This window comes from Apodemus sylvaticus, chromosome 6 (assembly GCF_947179515.1).
Source record: "Apodemus sylvaticus chromosome 6, mApoSyl1.1, whole genome shotgun sequence".
Taxonomy (NCBI): domain Eukaryota; kingdom Metazoa; phylum Chordata; class Mammalia; order Rodentia; family Muridae; genus Apodemus; species Apodemus sylvaticus.
In genome coordinates, this window is record NC_067477.1 from 34,713,382 (window position 1) to 34,731,681 (window position 18,300).

At 48.9% G+C, this 18,300-nt stretch overlaps 1 protein-coding gene across 3 annotated transcripts in view; it reads right to left on the reverse strand.

Annotated features, from left to right (window-relative positions):
- Positions 1-500: 500 nt before the first annotated feature.
- The window catches only part of Adck1 (aarF domain containing kinase 1), a 96,968-nt gene continuing 79,168 nt past the window's right edge, over positions 501-18,300 (reverse strand). For all 3 annotated transcript variants that reach the window (XM_052185317.1, XM_052185318.1, XM_052185319.1), the window contains exons 7-11: positions 15,533-15,649; positions 6,791-6,940; positions 5,449-5,646; positions 3,139-3,332; positions 501-1,225 (exon numbers count right to left, since the gene is read on the reverse strand). In XM_052185317.1, coding sequence (XP_052041277.1) covers positions 1,054-1,225; positions 3,139-3,332; positions 5,449-5,646; positions 6,791-6,940; positions 15,533-15,649 — 831 coding nt within the window. In that variant the 3' untranslated portion in view covers positions 501-1,053. The remainder of the gene's footprint in view (positions 1,226-3,138; positions 3,333-5,448; positions 5,647-6,790; positions 6,941-15,532; positions 15,650-18,300) is intronic.

Genomic DNA, 18,300 nt, shown 5'->3' on the forward strand with positions numbered 1-18,300 from the left:
GAATCTGATCAGGCGACATGGATGTGTCAGATGGGCACAGCCATGGTGACTATGGTCTCATTAGGAAGGTTGGTGTCTCCAAAGATGTAGAAGGACCTAGTACAATCCTAGACCTGAGACTCAGGTCACTGACTAAGAAGCAGAGGGCAAGTCCTGACCTGACCAGTTGAATGAGGCAGATGCCCCAGTCATGGGAAACGAGTAGGGGCCTGCCTCTGCCTCTAGTTCCAAGCTTTGGGTTCCAACCAAGGTCTGTGATGTAGAAGGCAGGAAACATCTCTAAGAAGTAGGATGTAACCCTGTGGCAGCAGGAGTCTTACAGCTTGCATGGCTTCTGGGGGTAAGGTCTCAGGGTACATGGTGCTTAAGATTTGCTCCCAATCTAGCAAACAAATTCTATAACCAAACCAGACTTCTCTCTTAGGCCTCTCTGAGAAACCTAGGGGTTTCCCAAGGAAGCAGCTAGCAAGAGCAACTGAAAGTCTAAATGGAGCCATTGATTCAGAAGGGACAGTCCCTGCCACCTTGAAAGGGTTTATTACAATAAACAATACATATAACACTGAAAGTGTCACCATGACACACACACACGGCTGCATCGTTCCCTCTCAGATGCAGCCTTCCTCGCTGAGGTGGGACACCTTTGGGAGTGATATGGCAAAAATATAAAGTCTGTTTTCAGCAAGTTCTGAGACCCTACTTATTCCCTACAAGTTAAACATGCCCCTGTGACACATGTGGTTGGTTCTTTCTCACAATCCTCATAAAAACAGGGATGACCAAGTCAATGGCACATACATGCAGGAGACGGGAGAGAGGTTGCTTTATCCCCTCCCTAGAGGAAAGCACTCACTCTCCAGTACATTCCAGGACCCCAAGACAAGGCCACCACAAGGCAGGGGCTCCAATGGCAGAGGTTGATGGCGCCATGGATGACCACTCTGGGACCACAGGCCGACTCCAGGCAGACATGGGTCACTGGAGAGTCCCAGCATGAAGGAAAGAGTGAGGTGTGGAAAGACACTAGGAAGGGGCAGGGAAAGACAGTCACATTCAGTGGGGAGCCCGAGTCAGCCAGCCCAGGAGAGCTGAGACCCAGCAAGCTAGCCTCAAGGCCTTCACTCGAAGCAGAAGTTCATGAAGGTTGATCTGCCACAGGCTAAAGGCCTCACTGAACGATATCTGAGTCCTTCTGAAGAATGAGCCGGCATCCCTCTTCCTGTGCCTAGAGGAGGGGTGAGAAAGAAGGAGGGGGGAAAAAAGAAACAAGTGAGAAACCCCAGCACAGAACCATGGGGAAAAATCAAAGATGGCAGGTGGCCTGGCCAACTCGCCAGCTCTCTGATCCTGAGACCACTTAGTTACTCAACCATTCCACTGCCGAGTCAGGAGCCAGAGGGATTCAAATATCCCAAAGAAGATTTTCAAAGAGGTAAAATAACAATGCATCAATCTCTGATCCCCTCACTCAGTAGAACATTCTGTGGTTTCTCTTTCTACTGCAAAAATGTTCCTAAGGATAGGACTCCTCTGAGGTCAGGTGACTGGAGAGGCTGAGCACTTTGTCAACCCAGCTCACTTTCTCTGTACCCAAAACAAGACAAGGTACAAACTGGGGTTTATGATAATGGCCTCTTGTTAAGTTTGGGGCCAGGAGCTAACCAAGCCACAGAAGTCTCTCTCTCACACACATACACAGCTACTGTAAAAGAAATGACAAGCTCCCTATTGTGAATTTGCAGATGCCTAATAGACTTCCCAGGTATCTGGATCTTGGGAGATTCACAGAATCCAGAATTCTCATTTCCCCAAGGAAGTCTATAAACCTAGGTTACCAGCTTCCAAGATATCAGAGGGCACATCCTCCTCACCTCAATGTGTCCCCTTCCCTAACTTCCTCAGAGTTATACACCCTTTCAGGAAATGTGGCTCTCCCACCCCCAAACCCCTGAGGCCTGATAATCAGGGTCAACCTAGATAGGTCCCAGCTGTGAATTACTGGTCAACCGAGTGGTGCAAAGCCTCCCTCCTCCTCTCCCTCGTAAACCTGTAGGAAGGGCCTCCCAGTCTGCTACACAGACCTGAACTCTCCTTAGATCCCCTGCCATGCTCCTGCTGACCTGCTTATCTGTCTATGGCGGTAATAACTTTTCAAAAGAATCTCTTGGGATTAGAGAGATGGCTTAGTGGTTGAGAGCACTGACTGCTCTTCCGAAGGTCCCAAGTTCAAATCCCAGCAACCACATGGTGGCTTACAACCATCTGTAATAAGATCTGATACCCTCTTCTGGTGTGTCTGAAGACAGCTACAGTGTACTTAGATATAATAATAAATAAATCTTAAAAGAAAAAAAAAGAATCTCTTACCCCAAACAGTAATCTACATCCAAGACCCCACTGGGCCTCAAACCCAAGACCTTTCACTACATAAGACTCGGCTCTCTCAGTCATCAGAGAAAAGTTAAATCACACTCTGCCCTTCTTTGTCAGAGGTTTTTGCTGGAATCTAATCTCATATTTGCTAGTAAATAAATGATCTATGTGGCCAAATCTGTTAGTTTCCCAGAATGAGCCATTCCTTCCCCAGGATGGGCAGGCTGGGATGTGACCACAAGCCAGGCCTCCTCACTGGGGTGAGAGCATTCTGCCACAGTGCAGCCTTTCTGGTGTCACTGGACTCAACTGGAGGCCTAGAGCATGCTCCTCCACACTCTTCCTGAAGAAGCATGGTTCTCTTGATCACCTTTGTCTCAAGAGTGCTAAGGTTATCTAGAAAGATCTGTGACCCTGAGACAGCCTAGCAGACACACCTTCCCAAGTCACAGCCACAGCTCCAGGGGATTTCTGACCACAAGTCCAGGGGACACACCTGGATAAGCTGAGATACTCAGAAATCAACTTCAAACTTTGTTAAGGGAAAGAGTCATCAGGAAAGTTGGACTGGGAAGATAAGAACCCAGATGCTATCGTTTGGCAAAGCACAGGCATTCTAGACCACCCAAAGGCACTGTCTCAAGGCATCTGCTGTCACTGAGATCTAGAGCTTGAGAAGCCAAGATAGAGTCCTAAAGATTGCACAGTGGGGAAAGCAGAGCCCCTGGGAGAGTTCCTGGAACTGCCAGGTAGGAGCATACTTACTCAGCCAGCGCCCTGATGCAGCACCGAGACATGTTGAGGAAGGAGCTGGCGCTGGAGCGCGTGCCCAGGGTGGTCTCGATGCTGCGGAGTAGATCATTGGTCTTCAGAATGAGCAGCATCTGGCGAGGCACATGGTTCAGGAGCTGGCTGATCTCAGGCAGGTAGCAGGCTGCATTATTGCGGATCTCTGAGTCCTAAGAGCAGTAAGGGGACATGAGAATGGTTGATATAGCACATAAAGATCAGGATGCCAGGAATATGGGTAGCCTGTGACCAAGAGAACACAAGTAAACGCCAGGTAGGAGCTTCTAGCACAGCTGCTTGGCCCCCTGTAAAGACCCCAGACCCCCCCCCCCACACACACACACACAGAAAAGCATTGGGGACTGTGGCCTGACCGCCCAGATAGGGGAGTCCCAGCCTGGCTCCCAGGCAAGCCCCAGAAACAGCACTACACTGAGAAAGGTCAAAGGGCTCTCCAAGACTTCTTTATTGGACACCAACTTCAAGCCTGTCCTGGAAGAAGCACTACCCAAGCCCAGCCCATTATAGTCTGTGGACAGAACACTCATGTCCCACCCAAGCCTTGTACTATGCCCTGTGCTCTACCACTGCCTGGGTCCTGATGGTGGATGTGTGCCCAATAGCCAGCTCCCCTCTCCTATGTTAAAGCCATCTGTTATGTTTATAAAATTCTGTTTATCTGGCTCTCTGGGTCATGCTCTTCAGGACCCAAGAGCTACTTGCTAGCCCTAGGCTACTGGTATCTTCTTCATTCTTAGCCAGTGGTAGCTTTGAACACTTATTCCCTTCCTCAATGACTGGCTCACTGCACCTCAGTCAACAGAAAGCCCTTAACAGGTTTGAACATCTCATAGCTTGCCAAGGGCTTCACTTCCTCCTCTTTCCACAGCACATAAAGCCCTGTGTGGGGTTCAATGCACCTCGTCACCCTCTAGGCCACACCAAATTCTTTTGCCCTGGGCCCTAGTGGGCTTAGTGTGCCAACAGTGCATCCGTCAGGGGCTCCTGATAGTAGTGTCTTCCAGGTCCTTCACACCTCGGCTCAAATGTCAACCAGGCAGGCTCCCAACCCCTTTCTCACACCATCTTATTTGTCCTCCCCTCAGACCCTCCCCTCCCCAGAGATACCTGTAACCTGCAATTATTTCACTTGCCAGTTGGCTCACTTGTTTACTGTCTGTCCTCTCTCTCTCAATCAAAGTGTAAACTACACAAAAGGCCTGTCTTGTCTGTTGGTCACAGGATCCTTGAAACATGCTCAGGGACCAGCTAAAGCAAATATTTATTGAATGAATGAACTCGGGGAACTGTGAGTAGGCACTTTGCATGCACTGATGGTAAGACAGAAAGCAGAGCTCCTACCACCCCTAGACTCCCCCCTTCTCAGAGACACTTCAAGGCTGTACAGCCTGGAACAACAAGTGCTCGTCACTGCTGGAGAAATGTGTCCCCTGAAGGAAAACAGAGCCAATAACTGATGAGAGATAGATTCTTTAAGACTGTTTAAGACTCCGCAGCCAGCATTGGCTAGAAGTACCTGTGGCAAAGCAGCTTATAGGGAATGACCCTGAGGCCCTTGGGGGATACGAACACCCAAGGCCACAGGACCAGAAAGACAGTGCCCTGGATGCAGCACCCAGCCTTTCCAATATCATGAGTAGGACGTCATCTCTACCTACAGTGAGCAGAGGCCTCAGTGGGGCCTGGGTCTGCCCAGCACTGAGAAACAAGCAGATAAACTCCCATGATCCTTGGCCGACAAAGACATGGACAGGAATATGGGGAACAGAATCTCCCCTCAAGTCTGTGTCCGGTTTAGACAGTCTAAGTCCATGAATGAGGAGGGGAAAGTAAAGAGGCCGCTTCACTTGGCCAGGGCTGTTTGCATGTGGAGGGGCAGTGAAGGCTCTCCCTGACATGAGCCAGAGAGGACCCAGGCACAGCGAGCAGTGCCTAGTGGGCAGAGGGAGTGCAGGAGCTGTAAGAGTCTGATAGCCCTGAGGTGATGGAGGAAGTCTGGCATCTTCCCAGACTACTAGAATTTGTCTGGGATTTTTAAGTCCACAAGCCTTATCTCTACTCCAGGATGGTAAGGTCCCAGGGGATAAAGTAGGCTATCCTTCCCCTGCCTTCCTCACCCCAGTGCCGTAGTTTCTCTCTCCTCCCTACTCCTCACCCTAGATGGCTCCAATACAGCCCTCCCTACAGAGCACATGGCCTACCAATCATGAACCTTAGACACTGGGTTAGAAGAGATCCCCAGGCATCTGGGAGAGGCTCACCTACCTCAGTAGCCGAGACTGGAGCTTGCCCAATGCCCCGTTTGACTGAGTCCCAGGAGCGGGCTGTTAGCATACAGGCAAACAGTGGGTAGAGGTCTGCAGCTCCCAGGCGCTGGCTGTACTGTTTCACCCTGTCCATGTCGGTCCAGATCAGAGACTGCCACAGATGGCAGTAGTCCAGGCGGAATTCCTCCGTGAGCACCTGTAACCAGGGCAACACAGGCAGCAACTGGGTCTCTCTCGGCCCAAGGCCTGAGCCCCAGACTAGTGCTGACCACTACACAGGGGACAAGGAGCTCACAGCTCCGCAACAGTCAGCCATTCTAAGGGCCCAAGTTCAAAGTTAAGAGAGCTTGAATATTGTAAATCTGAAAATTCTGGGACCAGAAATGCTTTAGATTTTAGTGTCTTTCTCAGATTTGCATATCCATAATATCTTGGGGCTGGATCACACATCTAAGCATGAAATCCATTCGTTTCATACATGCTTTATACACATGGCCCAAAGGTAGTTTTATACAATGTATTTAGCAATTTTGTGCATGAAACAAAGTTATGTGGCACAGAATTTTCTGCAGAGCCACAGTGCTCAGAAGCTTTATGCACTGGGAGTGTAGAGGTTTTGGATTAGGGTTACTCAGTCTGGACTGACAAGCCTTGGTCCTCACTGGCAGAGACTGCTAACTCCCCTCCAAAATCTATATTGACATCTCTTTTTTAGATATAGACTACTTCCCTGGCTTCCCACAAACACAGATGCAGTCTTCTACCTCAACAGTGACTGATGGGGTGGAGCAAAAACCCTGCCTCCTGCAAAGCTTCCCACAGGTCTCCGAGCCTCCCCTGTTATCACTGCCTGAGAGTCCAAGACAGGAAAGCCCTCTGGACTCATCCACCATTGCAAGTGTGATGGTTTGTATATGCTCCACCCAGGGAGTGGCACTCTTAGTAGGTGTGGCCTTGTTGGAGTAGGTGTGTCACTGTGGGCATGGGCTTTAAGACCCTCATCCTAGCAGCCCGGAAGTGAATATTCTGCTAGCAGCCTTCAGATGAAGATGTAGAACTCAGCTCCTCCTGCACCATGTCTGCCTCGATATTGCCATGTTCCTGCCTTGATGATAATGGACTGAACCTCTGAACCTGTAAGTCAGCCCCAATTAAATGTTGTCCTTATAAGAGTTGCTTTGGTCATGATGTCGGTGCACAGCAGTAAAACTTTAACTAAGCTCACCAGTGGGAGCAAAGTGACCCTCCCCAGATACCTCAGCTATCAGCCTCCAAACTGCAGGGTTTCTAGAAAACATCGGTGGGCTCCAACCCCAGGAAGGAGGAGACTTTTCTCCTACCTGGTAAAGCCCATGGTCCAAGAGGACAATCTCAGCCTTGCCCGTGTCAGGACGCTTCCGCACCAACACATTGCCTGGGTGCGGGTCACAGTGCACGAAGCCATTGACAAAGATCATCTCACTGTACATCTTGCCCAGGTGGCAGGAGATCTGAAAGAGAAGCAACCCGGTGGGAGTTCTGCCCTGCCCATACATGCTCCAGGAGCTTCTCTCATACCCACAGTCTAGTCACTCTCAAGAGATGACAGGAGCCATTGGGCCTGAGCACAATGAGAGGCTGGAGTCCTCACATCTAAGAGAGAAGCTCAGCTCCAATCCAAGCACACATTAGAACCACTTGGAGCTCAGACATGTTGGGAGAGCCCTAGGCACCAGTGTCTTCTGAGTTCCCAGGATAATCTTCTGCATACAAGGGAGAAGATTGGCTGCTTCTCCACTTCCTGATGGCTGTCAGTCAGTCCTCACCTCCCACGCTGCCCCGCCCACATCTGTCTCCTCTCTGCTCTTTTTATCAGCCCCTCTTCACTCTTTCCCAAAGGTGAGAGAGTGGGTGGAGGGAACAATCCCACCCACTCCTTTGAAGAACAGGGCCGGGTTAGGAACAGGTGGTACACACAATGTCTCTCCTCTGGAGCTGTCCTGCTGCCAGGCTGGTCCTAGACAGATCCAGAGTCCAGGACCTGCTCCCCTCTCCCCATCCCCCAGAGCCCAATGCTAATCTGATTTATGATGTCTGTGCGGAAGAAAGACACTGGAGAGGCCATTTAAATCATCCTGTCAGCCCTGCAAGCCCTGCCAAGGCAGCCTTCTTATCTCTACTCCTTTTTTTTCTTTCTTTCTTTCTTTTTTTTTTTTATTAAAGCTAAAAGCTTCTTCCTTGCTTGGGAGCAGCTGCTGAATAGAGGCAGACCTGGGCCCCAGATGATCTGTCCATGGACATGCAGGGGATAAAGACATGCTCAGCCAGAAGGTAGACACCCCAGGACACCCACTCTCCTTGCCAGTTCTTCTAGCCTCAGTTGAACCTCATGGTCATTAACAAATGAACAACAATGAAGAGGAAGGAGCTGGGGCTCGTGGTGAGGGGGCTTCAAGATTAAGAGTCTTTCTCAACCCATAAGGCTTATGACATGAGGTCTCACCTCTCTCCCTGTTCTCACCTTACATTGTGCACTTTGTGTGTGTGTGTGTGTGTGTGTGTGTGAGAGAGAGAGAGAGAGAGAGAGAGAGAGAGAGAGAAAGAGAGAGAGAGAGTGCCTGTGTGTGTTCCAATGATCCCTGAAAGCACTAATGATAGCCTTCCTATCTCAGGCTTTTTGGTGCAAACCCTTCCTGCTGCCACAAGCCCTCCCACCATCTCTCCATCTCCAAGTCCACATCCCCTTCCGTCCTATACAGGGCAGGAAGAGTGCTCCAGTCACACACACACACACACACACACACACACACACACTCCTAGAGGATACTGGGTTTTTTTTTCTTTTACAGCACTAGCAATTACTAGAGTGATTATTTGACAAATGACCATCTGGTTCACTATAGTAAACTCCTAAGACAGCGGGGACTGGCTCTGTTTTATTAAATGGCTTTATTGAGGTGTAATTGATGTGCTATAGACTGGCTCTATTATGCATGCATTTGCTTGTAACAGACCACACAGGTAAAGTGAGGCTCTGCACTCAGTGTGAGTGAGTTCTCCTTGGTCTCTGAAGATGCCTTGCTCCCCACCCCCAGTGTTTATCCTAATCCTATCAGTCTCTCCTACGCCCCAAGCATTCATAATCAGCACCAAGTTAAAAGTTCAAGAATGGTCAAGTGTGGTGGCATAGACATAATTTTGGCACTTAGGAGCCTGAGATGGGAGGATTAAAAGTCCAGGGTTAGCCTAGGCTATAAAAGACTTGATTAAAGAATAATCCTGCATTTGAACACTGCTGCCATCCTTACTGTGCTCTAAGTACAATTATGGCCTTCTCCCAACTCTGCAGACAAGAGACTGGGAACACGGAGGTTAAAGCTATTCAAGGTGTAGCCCGTTTCTTCAAAGCAGGTATGACCCCCGGCTGCCTAACTACGCCCTTCTGCACAGGGGCACCTCTTCCTTGAGACCTCACAACAGCTACTTATACTTCTGGATTCAGTAATAACTGTCACAGGTGGCTGCAGAAGTGAATGAGTGTGTCGCACGGCCTGGGATCCAGCGACCTCTTGTAGAGGCCCCTGTGGTAGTCATCACTGGTTCCTGTGGTGACGAAGATGCCCAAGGCACTGCCCCTACAACACTGGCATGCAGACTCCTGAAATCTGCCTCATACCTGGGACTCTGCCATTCTCAATAGGAATAGGACCTTGCCCTAGGTCATATTGCAGACTCATTCTGAGATAGCAGGGGTTCCAGGGCCACTGTTTTCTGTTTCCTGGGAGATGGGCCTCAGTCAAAGCAGGTCCTGAAAAGCCAGACAGTTCCCCACCTCAGTGCCACCAAGAATCCTTTTTGTTAGGCTTCTTGGAGCTCCTCAGAGCTACGCTTCAGAAGGCCGTATCTGACAAACCGATTCCATTTATTAAGTAATCATTCATTTTTATTTGTCAAGGACGCATATAAAGTCCAATCAGGGCTCCTGATCAGCCCAAGATAAGCAGCGCAGCCAGACTGAGCTGACGGAATTCCAGTCAAAATGTGGAGAAGTGACATTTCATTTAGTCTGGGCAAACCTGTCACAGGGAGATGTATGATCTCCTTTAAGCTTTCTGAAATATTGTTAATCGCTCTGGGCCCCTTATTTCTACAATGAAAGATAGCCCCAAGGGGCATGGTGAATAGGGCTGGGGGGCTCTATCCCTTAGGGATAGTCTTTCATTGGGCAGGTGGGGGTACTGCCAACTACTACCACATATTTGAGTGGAGCCACCAGGGAGAGTGTGTGTGAACACACACACACACACCATTTCAACACCCAACAGACAGCTGCCACTTGGAGGTCTTCCTACTTGGGAGCTTCTCTGGATGTTCAGGTCAACCAGATGTCACAAGGCCCGACAGGTGTAGAAGGCAGAGCAAGGAGCAGGAGCTGGCTGATGCCAACAGCTCTGCACTGAAGCCATCTTGGTTGGCACTGCCACTTTGGGCATGGGTGACCTGAGAGATAAGCCATCCTAGTCCTCCATCTCCATTAGCTCTTAAGTGGGACTAAAGTCATCTGTCCGACCTCCTCACAGGGCCACCTCACCATTCAAAGTCAAATACTGTTACCCAGGAGAAAGCCATTACTCAATGTTAGACATACAAATGTCACTATTTTGGCTTTTCATTGCTTTGGACACGGAGGAAAATGCATACCTGTTAGTACTAAGTGTAACTGTCAGCATTATGAACACAGCTCACAAACACACAGAGACTGGAGTGCCCACAGCTTTTAGGGCAACAGCCAGGAGGCAGGCAAGATGGTGAGGCCACTTCTAAAGCCACCGTGCGGGAGCCAGGACGCCCTGGGAGCATTCACCCACAAAGCAAGGAGTGCTCCCGGGTGAAATGTGAACTGCTTATTGTCCTCAGAGGTCGTAAGAAGAAAAAAAATATCAATCTTCAGGGCAGCAGTTCTCAACCTGAAGATCATGACCCGCATGACCAAGCAGCCCACGATGGGCCAAGCCCTGCTCCAGAGACTTAGCCATTCTCTGCAAGAAACAGCTGAAGGGGGTCATACAAAGACAGGAAGAAGCCATGGATTACTAGCTTAGCAGTCAGTGACCTTGATCCAACAGGTCACCCAACTCCAGAGAACAGGTGCTCAACGGTCAGGCCAGCTCTCCCAGAAGTTGACTTCAGAGGGACCTAGGCATCCAATAAGGTGTCTGTCTGAAGAAAAGGATGTTGATAGGGAGTTCCTGGCTAGGTGACTCCCCCAGTCCACACTGGTAAGCAAAGGCACAGGACAGCACTCTTTACTAAGCTTGAATTGTTCTTGTGAAAAGAATATGCCATTCATATGGGATTTCATTAATTACAAATGCCTTTCTTCTCTAACAGTGGGTAGAGGGAAAAACCAGGACTCCATAAAAAGGCTGAATTAATTGAGTAAATAATATTTAAATCAAAGGAGTTATTTTGGGACTTTTCGCAAGGCCTGAGTTGGCTGAAAGACGTTTAATTGGTCTATAATTGTGTGAGTTAATTCATTCCTACCCCCAAGGAAAAGCCTATGAATGTTCCTGGGTGGGGTGTCTCCGAAGCAAGGCCCATGGCTGAGAGGAAAGCAAGGCTGCTGTTGTGGCACCTGTCCCCAGAGCTTGACAGAGTCTCCACACAGACCAGCCTGCAGCCTGGGACATCGTGCCATCGTGCTCTTCCTGTCTCCAGACACAAACCCTGGGCTCTAGAAGCTGCAGGCATCTCCAGCTGCCCTGCGCAGGCAATGTGTCCGTGGTCACAGGTCACGCGGTGACCTCAGATGAGCGAGCTTGGAGATGATGAACTTGGAGCTGTGAACTCCTCAGCCTCACGAAGTGGCAGTGGGGACAGGAAGAGAGGTGCCAATGGGTCACAGAAGACTGAGAGGTGGCTCTGATGGTGGCCCTTGGAAAACTTCCTGTTTAGACTTAAGCCTTAAACACCCCAAGTCTTAATCACCTTCTACAGGGTGTTGCTTTCAGTCCTTGGTCCCCAGCTGTGGCATTACTCGGAAGGAGATGGAGTTTTTCTCAAGTGGGGCCTGGCTGGTAAAAAGGAGGTCATTTCAGGTGACAAGGTGATACCCACTGCTGGCTCTGGCTGAGACCACTGCTTTCTAATCTTTGGTCATATGAAGACCCTCCATGTTGTGGCCCAATCCACAGACAGAACCTCTCCAATCAACATGTCTTCTCTGCCATAGTGGATGCAACCTTTGACGCCATGAGTCAAAATAAAGCCAATCTCAAGTTACTTCTCTAACTACAGTTAAATATCGTATCACAAAAAGAGAATCGATGCAGCTTCTTTAATCAGGCCTTACCAGGCTTCACATGAGAGTCAGGCATGAGCATTGTGAGGCAAGAAAGCCTGTGATCTCTACCGGAGATGCTCTGCAAGGCAACCCAAGTCTAGAGGAGGCAAAAGGGAGTCCTGGGGTCATCAACCATCAGGACACACATAAGAGGAAGGAACTCCTGTTGGTACCTGGCGTCTCCTCTCTAGGGTGACAATTCACCCCACACAGATTCTACACCCTCCCACCTTGCTTGGGTCACTGTAAAAAGTCAGGGAAAGGATTCGTCATTCCCTATTTCCCCTGCCCTTTGACAAACACTGTCCTGGTGGCACCAAGGGCATCAGAGAGATGGCCTTTCGGTGTCATTGTGTATTGAGCATCCGTATCAGGCTCAGCACTATGCCAAGTGTGCCATGCTTCGGTTGTCAAAAGGTGTCTAGGTCACCCATGGTGGGCTGCAGACAGGAAAACCGGGGTCCCTGAAGAACAGTAACCCCACCGCAGAATGGCTGACAAATGACAGAGCCTGCACTCGACTCCAGAAAACTCCTTTGGCCCACCAGTCAATACCTGTGCTGTGAGAAAACAAACAAATCCCCAGGAACTACCTGAAGCTCAGCTAACACTCACGGGCATCCTAAAGTGATGGGGGTTAGGAAGAAGAAACTGTTCTCCTTGTATTGATTTCAGGAATTGGGTCTTCAGCATCTTCTGATTCCAGCCAGCTGGGAGGGCCAGGAGGTTGGAATGATACTGAGCACAAGTAAGAAGTCCTATTCTATCCACACGCAGCAGTGACAGAAGGAAAGGGAGAGGCTTCAGCTTTTCTGAATCGATGGCACTGCACGCCAATCAAGCACATCCAAGTCTACGCACTCATACGCCAGAGACAGAGGACAGGAAGGGAACAAAAGTTCTTAAGGATTCTACAGAGGAAGAGACATCTCCATGAGTAATGCCCTCATGAATTATGAATTATGAAAATGTTCTGATATGGCCACATTACTTATAAAGCTCATGTGATGGCATCTGTCCCATAGCAGAAAGGACTTGGCCTCCTATCTCAAGAACTTGGCTCAAGGCCCCAGGGCAATCGTCAGGCATGCAGAGCCAGGCAGCCTCAGGTACGCAGCCTGTCTAGCACCAAGCCTCTTGGAAGCCCCATGCTTGGTTCTGTCCACATTTCTATTCTAGCACAAGTGGCAGTGCCTGCACATAGTAGGTACTCAAAACATACACTGAAAGGTGACTCTGAGATCCTTCACTGTTCCTACGATGAATGGAATTTGGAGCTACTGCAAGAAGTAAAGGCAGTAAGGGTTTCTGGATGCATGGAGAACAAAGCCACAGGCTCCGCTCCCTTGCAAACACCTCCAAAATGACTTTAGAGAGAAAAAGGCAGTACGCCCAGTACAAGAAGATCATAAGGCATAACCACAGCAGCCAACGTGAGACAGGAGGACTATGCCCTGGGACAGAAGGGGACAGGTGGCAACAGAGCAAAGGCTGAGGAGCCTTGAGCAGACTACAGGTGCTCTGTGACTATGATCTCAGCTCCGAGGAGGCTCAGTACCTGGCATCTCTGCAAACAGGTTTTGGGGTCCTAAAAGGAAAGATGCATTAGAAGGTTTCAAGGATTTGAGCTAAGTCCTAAATCCATCCCTGCCCACTCTAACAGAAGTTTGCTCCCTGGAAAGTGAAGGGGCAGACGCCACAGATCTCTACCTGGGATCCTGATGACCAGGGCCAAATTCAAGACCATGTAATTATGGCCTCTTTTCCAACTGGCTCTCTCCCTAAGGAAATACATTATTGTCCCCAGGGCCTCTGGTCCAGTCAGCCTTCATAGACAGGTGATCTGTCCACCAGGTCCCCAGCATCTGTCCCTGCTGCCCTGTACCACCAATTCAGTCACCTTTCTCTTGGCTAATTTCATGCCAATTAAGCTGGTTCCCAGCCACGGTCTTCAACACACACTCACTGAAATTCAATATTAGCCTTCGATAAAGGTCTTACACTCAGTAGTCCTCTGTGGCTAGAAGTCGTCCCATCTGCCTGCAGAAGACTCCCACATACCCTTTGCTTTCAATGAGATCAACGGCAATCTGTCACCATCTCCTAAAGTTCCTCGTAAATATGATCCTGGTGTATGTGCTCCCATGGTAGGGGTATAAACAGAGGGCCAGCCGGCTGCTGGCTCAGGTGAGCACTGGAGGATAGGTGCTCCATGTACAAGTCAGGTGAGCACGGAGAGCGAGGGCGTCACACTGGGGTGAGATCCTCTGCGGACTCACTTGGACTCTCTGCAGCCCTTGCCTTTCTAGACTCTCATGTGCACCCGGGGGTGGTTCCCAGGGATCCGCACAGCTATACACACTCCTCCAACGGTTCCGAAATAGATGGCTCTTGAGCCAGTCAGCGCCCACTAAGCCATAGAGTCACTGATCTATAAAATATTCAAATAGAAAGGATCCTTAATTAGAGGTCAGCTGGTCCATCACCTCCACTAAGAGAACTGATGGCCAAAGAGGCCAGACTGCCTTACTTCATTCTTTAAAAATTACATGTCTTCTAAGGTCTCTCCATCTGGATACTGGCTTTTCCCAGAGGCCGGGATAAAGAGGCCCAGACTCAGAGGGGTCCACCTTACCCAGAGTCCACTGGTCTCCAGCCGGCTCAGTCACAAGCAAGCCACAACACCAGTACACATACGTATGTCTTTACACCCCCCCCCCGGAAAAATCAGAGCCCCCTCTAATGAGATGCCATTACAGCCTTAGCTTGCTAGATCCAAAGAAATGAATGGATGGGGTGGCCCCTGGACTGGAAATCCATCTCCAGCAGAAGGAGAGGCCAGTGATGACACAGGGCAAAGATGCTGGGCCTCCCGATTAGCAGGCAGAGGCTCTGCTTCCTTTTAGGGAGACTCTAGAGCTGACCGTCTAGTAGGGCCAGCCAGTCCCCACTGCAGCCAGACTCTGTGAGCTGCCCTCCTCCCTACCCTAGGAGCTGAAAGCAAGGGGAACAACTGGATATTCTCAGTGCGCTGCTAACAAAGGGGCCTGTTCAGCCCTCCTGCTGCCAATTTCTGGACAGTTCCTGATCAGCCGCCATCAAGTGGCTGCGAGTTCTACTGTGGACCCACATGGGTCCCTGGGAGGGAGAGAGAGAAGTTGGAGGAGAAAGGGCCTGGGTCCCAATCCTGGTTATAACCCCACTGAGGAGTCAGCTGACACTGTCTGACTCCAGCATGGGGGATGGGGGTGCTGAACACCCAGACCCCGCACATGAAGGGACGGTATTACCAATGGATGTGATGGGAAAAGGACAAGGTCTGTGGTGACCAGGAAGCAGAAGGTTGGGGACAGAACCTGGTCCACTAGCCCAGTTTCCCTGATTCCAGGGGAACAGGAAGTAAAGACACAACTCCATCTTCTGCCGGGCTCTGTGAAACTGTCCAGGTGACTGCAGTCCTCTCTCGGGGTGGGAGCTGATGAATGGGCCTATGCCATTCACTCATCAGTATGGACTGAGCTGCTGTGAGAAAAGAAGCCAGCAGCAACCTCAGCTCAGGGGGAGCTGCTTGGTCTGTTCCCACTCTAGGCCCAGGACTGGATGGGAAGGCTGAGGGAACTCTCCTTGAGAGTCCCTGAAAGATATAATTCTTTTAAAGGAAGAAGGCCAGGCTTTAGGGTCTCAGAGCCCAGGCCGAGGCAAGCAGTCCCAAGCACACTCTGCAGTCCCTCTGTCCCAGCACAAGCCCCTACCTCACCTCATTCACATCGATCTGGTTCTTCTCCATGTAGGCCCTGTCGTTGACCTGACCTCCCTCCACAAATTCCATCAGGAGCACCCTCTTGGTAGACAGCTCCCAGTGGATCTGGGGGACCTGCAGAAGGAAAAAAACGTGAGTCGCATCAGGGGAGGAGGCTGTGGGCAGGACCACCCCCGAGAAGAGTGCTGGGAGCCAGACAGCGGCACCTACAGCTGCTCGGATGGAGACACTGCGGAGAGAGCTGGGGTGAGGACTAGGCAGATCCCTCAGCCAGGCAGCCCTTACAGCAGAACTCCTCACAAGTCCTTCAGGAACCTGGGAGCAAGTTCCTCATCCCCCTCAACCCCTGACCTTCCACATCCCTCACCTCTCGCCCCTGCCCCTGCCCCTGCCCCTGCCCTCCTCCATCTTACCATAAGCCACTCGCTATAATAGAAATGGGTACCTGGGAGAGAAATGTTCCTACCTGGAAGTCACTGTTATTAAGACTTAAACTATAAATGTTCACTGCAGGCTCACCACGCTTTAGAGCCTAGTCCCCAGCTGGTGATGTTATTCTGAGAGGTTTGGGACCTTTTAGGAGGTAGGTCCTGGCTGGTGGAAGAACAGAGGGCCTTCAGGAGGCTGGCCTCTGATTCAAGAGTTCAGCCCTGGGTTTTTTGTTATTCAGATGAATTTGAGAATTGCTCTTTCTAGCTCTATGAAGAACTGGATTGGGATTTTTATGGGGATAGCATTGAATCTGTAGATTGCCTTTGGCAAGATGGCCATTTTAACTATATTAATCCTGCCAATCCACGAGCAAGGAAGATCTTTCCATTTTCTGAGATATTCTTCGATTTCCTTCTTCAGAGATCTGAAGTTCTTGTCATATAGGTCTTTCATTTGTTTGGTTAGAGTCACCCCAAGATACTTTATGTTGTTTGTAGCTATTGTGAAGGGAGTCATTTCCCTAATTTCTTTCTCAGTCTGCTTATCCTTTGAATATATAAAGGCTACTGCTTTGTTTGCGTTGATTTTGTAGCCAGCCACTTTGCTGAAGTTGTTTATCAGCTGTAGGAGTTCTCTAGTAGAGTTTTTAGGGTCACTTAAGTATACAATCATATCATCTGCAAATAGTGATAGTTTGACTTCTTCCTTTCCAATTTGTATCCCTTTGACTTCCTTATGTTGTCTAATTGCTCTAGCTAGGACTTCAAGAACTATACTGAAAAGATATGGAGAGAGGGGGCAGCCATGTCTAGTCCCTGATTTTAGTGGGATTGCTTCAAGTTTCTCTCCATTTAGTTTGATGTTGGCTACCAGTTTGCTGTATATTGCTTTTACTATGTTTAGATATGGGCCTTGAATTCCTGTCCTTTCCAAGACTTTTAGCATGAAAGGATGCTGAATTTTGTCAAATGCTTTTTCAGCATCTAATGAAATGATCATGTGGTTTTTTTCTTTGAGTTTGTTTATGTAGTGGATAGCATTTATGAATTTCCTTATATTAAACCATCCCTGCATCCCTGGGATGAAGCCTACTTGATCATGGTGGATGATCGTTTTTATGTGTTCTTGGATTCGGTGGGCAAGAATTTAATTTAGTATTTTTGCATCGATATTCATAAGGGAAATTGGCCTGAAATTCTCTTTCTTGGTTGGATCTTTGTGTGGTTTTGGTATTAGCGTAAGAGTAGCTTCGAAGGAGTTGGGTAGTGTTCCTTCTGTTTCTATTTGGTGGAAAAGTTTGAAGAGTATTGGTGTTAAGTCTTCTATTCTCAACAGTAAAAGAACTTCAGGGGGATTCAGTATCCCAGACTTTAAACTTTACTACAGAGCAATAGTGATAAAAACTGCATGGTATTGGTACAATATCAGGCAAGTGGATCAATGGAATAGGATTGAAGACCCAGAAATGAACCAACACACCTATGGTCACTTGATCTTCGATAAAGGAGCTGAAAGCATCCAGTGGAAAAAAGATAGTCTTTTCAACAAATGGTGCTGGTTCAATTGGAGGTCAGCATGCAGAAGAATGTGCATCAATCCATTCTTATCTCCTTGTACTAAGCTCTACTCCAAATGGATCAAGGACCTCCACATAAAACCTGACACACTGAAACTAATCAAAAAGAAACTGGGGAAGACCCTGGAGGACATGGGCACAGGGGAAAAGTTCCTGAATAGAACACCAATAGCTTATGCTCTAAGATCAAGAATTGACAAATGGGACCTCATAAAACTACAAAGTTTCTGTAAGGCAAAGGACACTGTCAAAAAGGACAAAACGTCAACCAACAGATTGGGAAAGGATCTTCACCAACACTAAATCTGAAAGAGGGCTAATATCTAATATATACAGAGAACTCAAGAAGGTAGAACCTAGAGAACCAAATAACCCCATTAAAAAGTGGGGTACGGAGCTAAACAAAAAAATTTCTCATGAAGAACTTCGGAAAGCTGAGAAACACCTTAAGAAATGTTCAATATCATTAATCATTACGGAAATGCAAATCAAAACAACCCTGAGATTTCACCTCACACCAGTCAGAATGGCCAAGGTCAAAAATTCAGGAGACAGCAAGTGTTGGCGAGGATGTGGAGAAAGAAGAAAACTCCTCCACTACTGGTGGGATTGTAAAATGGTGCAACCACTTTGGAAATCAGTCTGGCGGTTCCTCAGAAAACTGGGCATGACACTTCCTGAGGATCCTGTTATACCACTCCTGGGCATATATCCAGAGGATTCTTCAGCATGCAATAAGGACACATGCTCCACTATG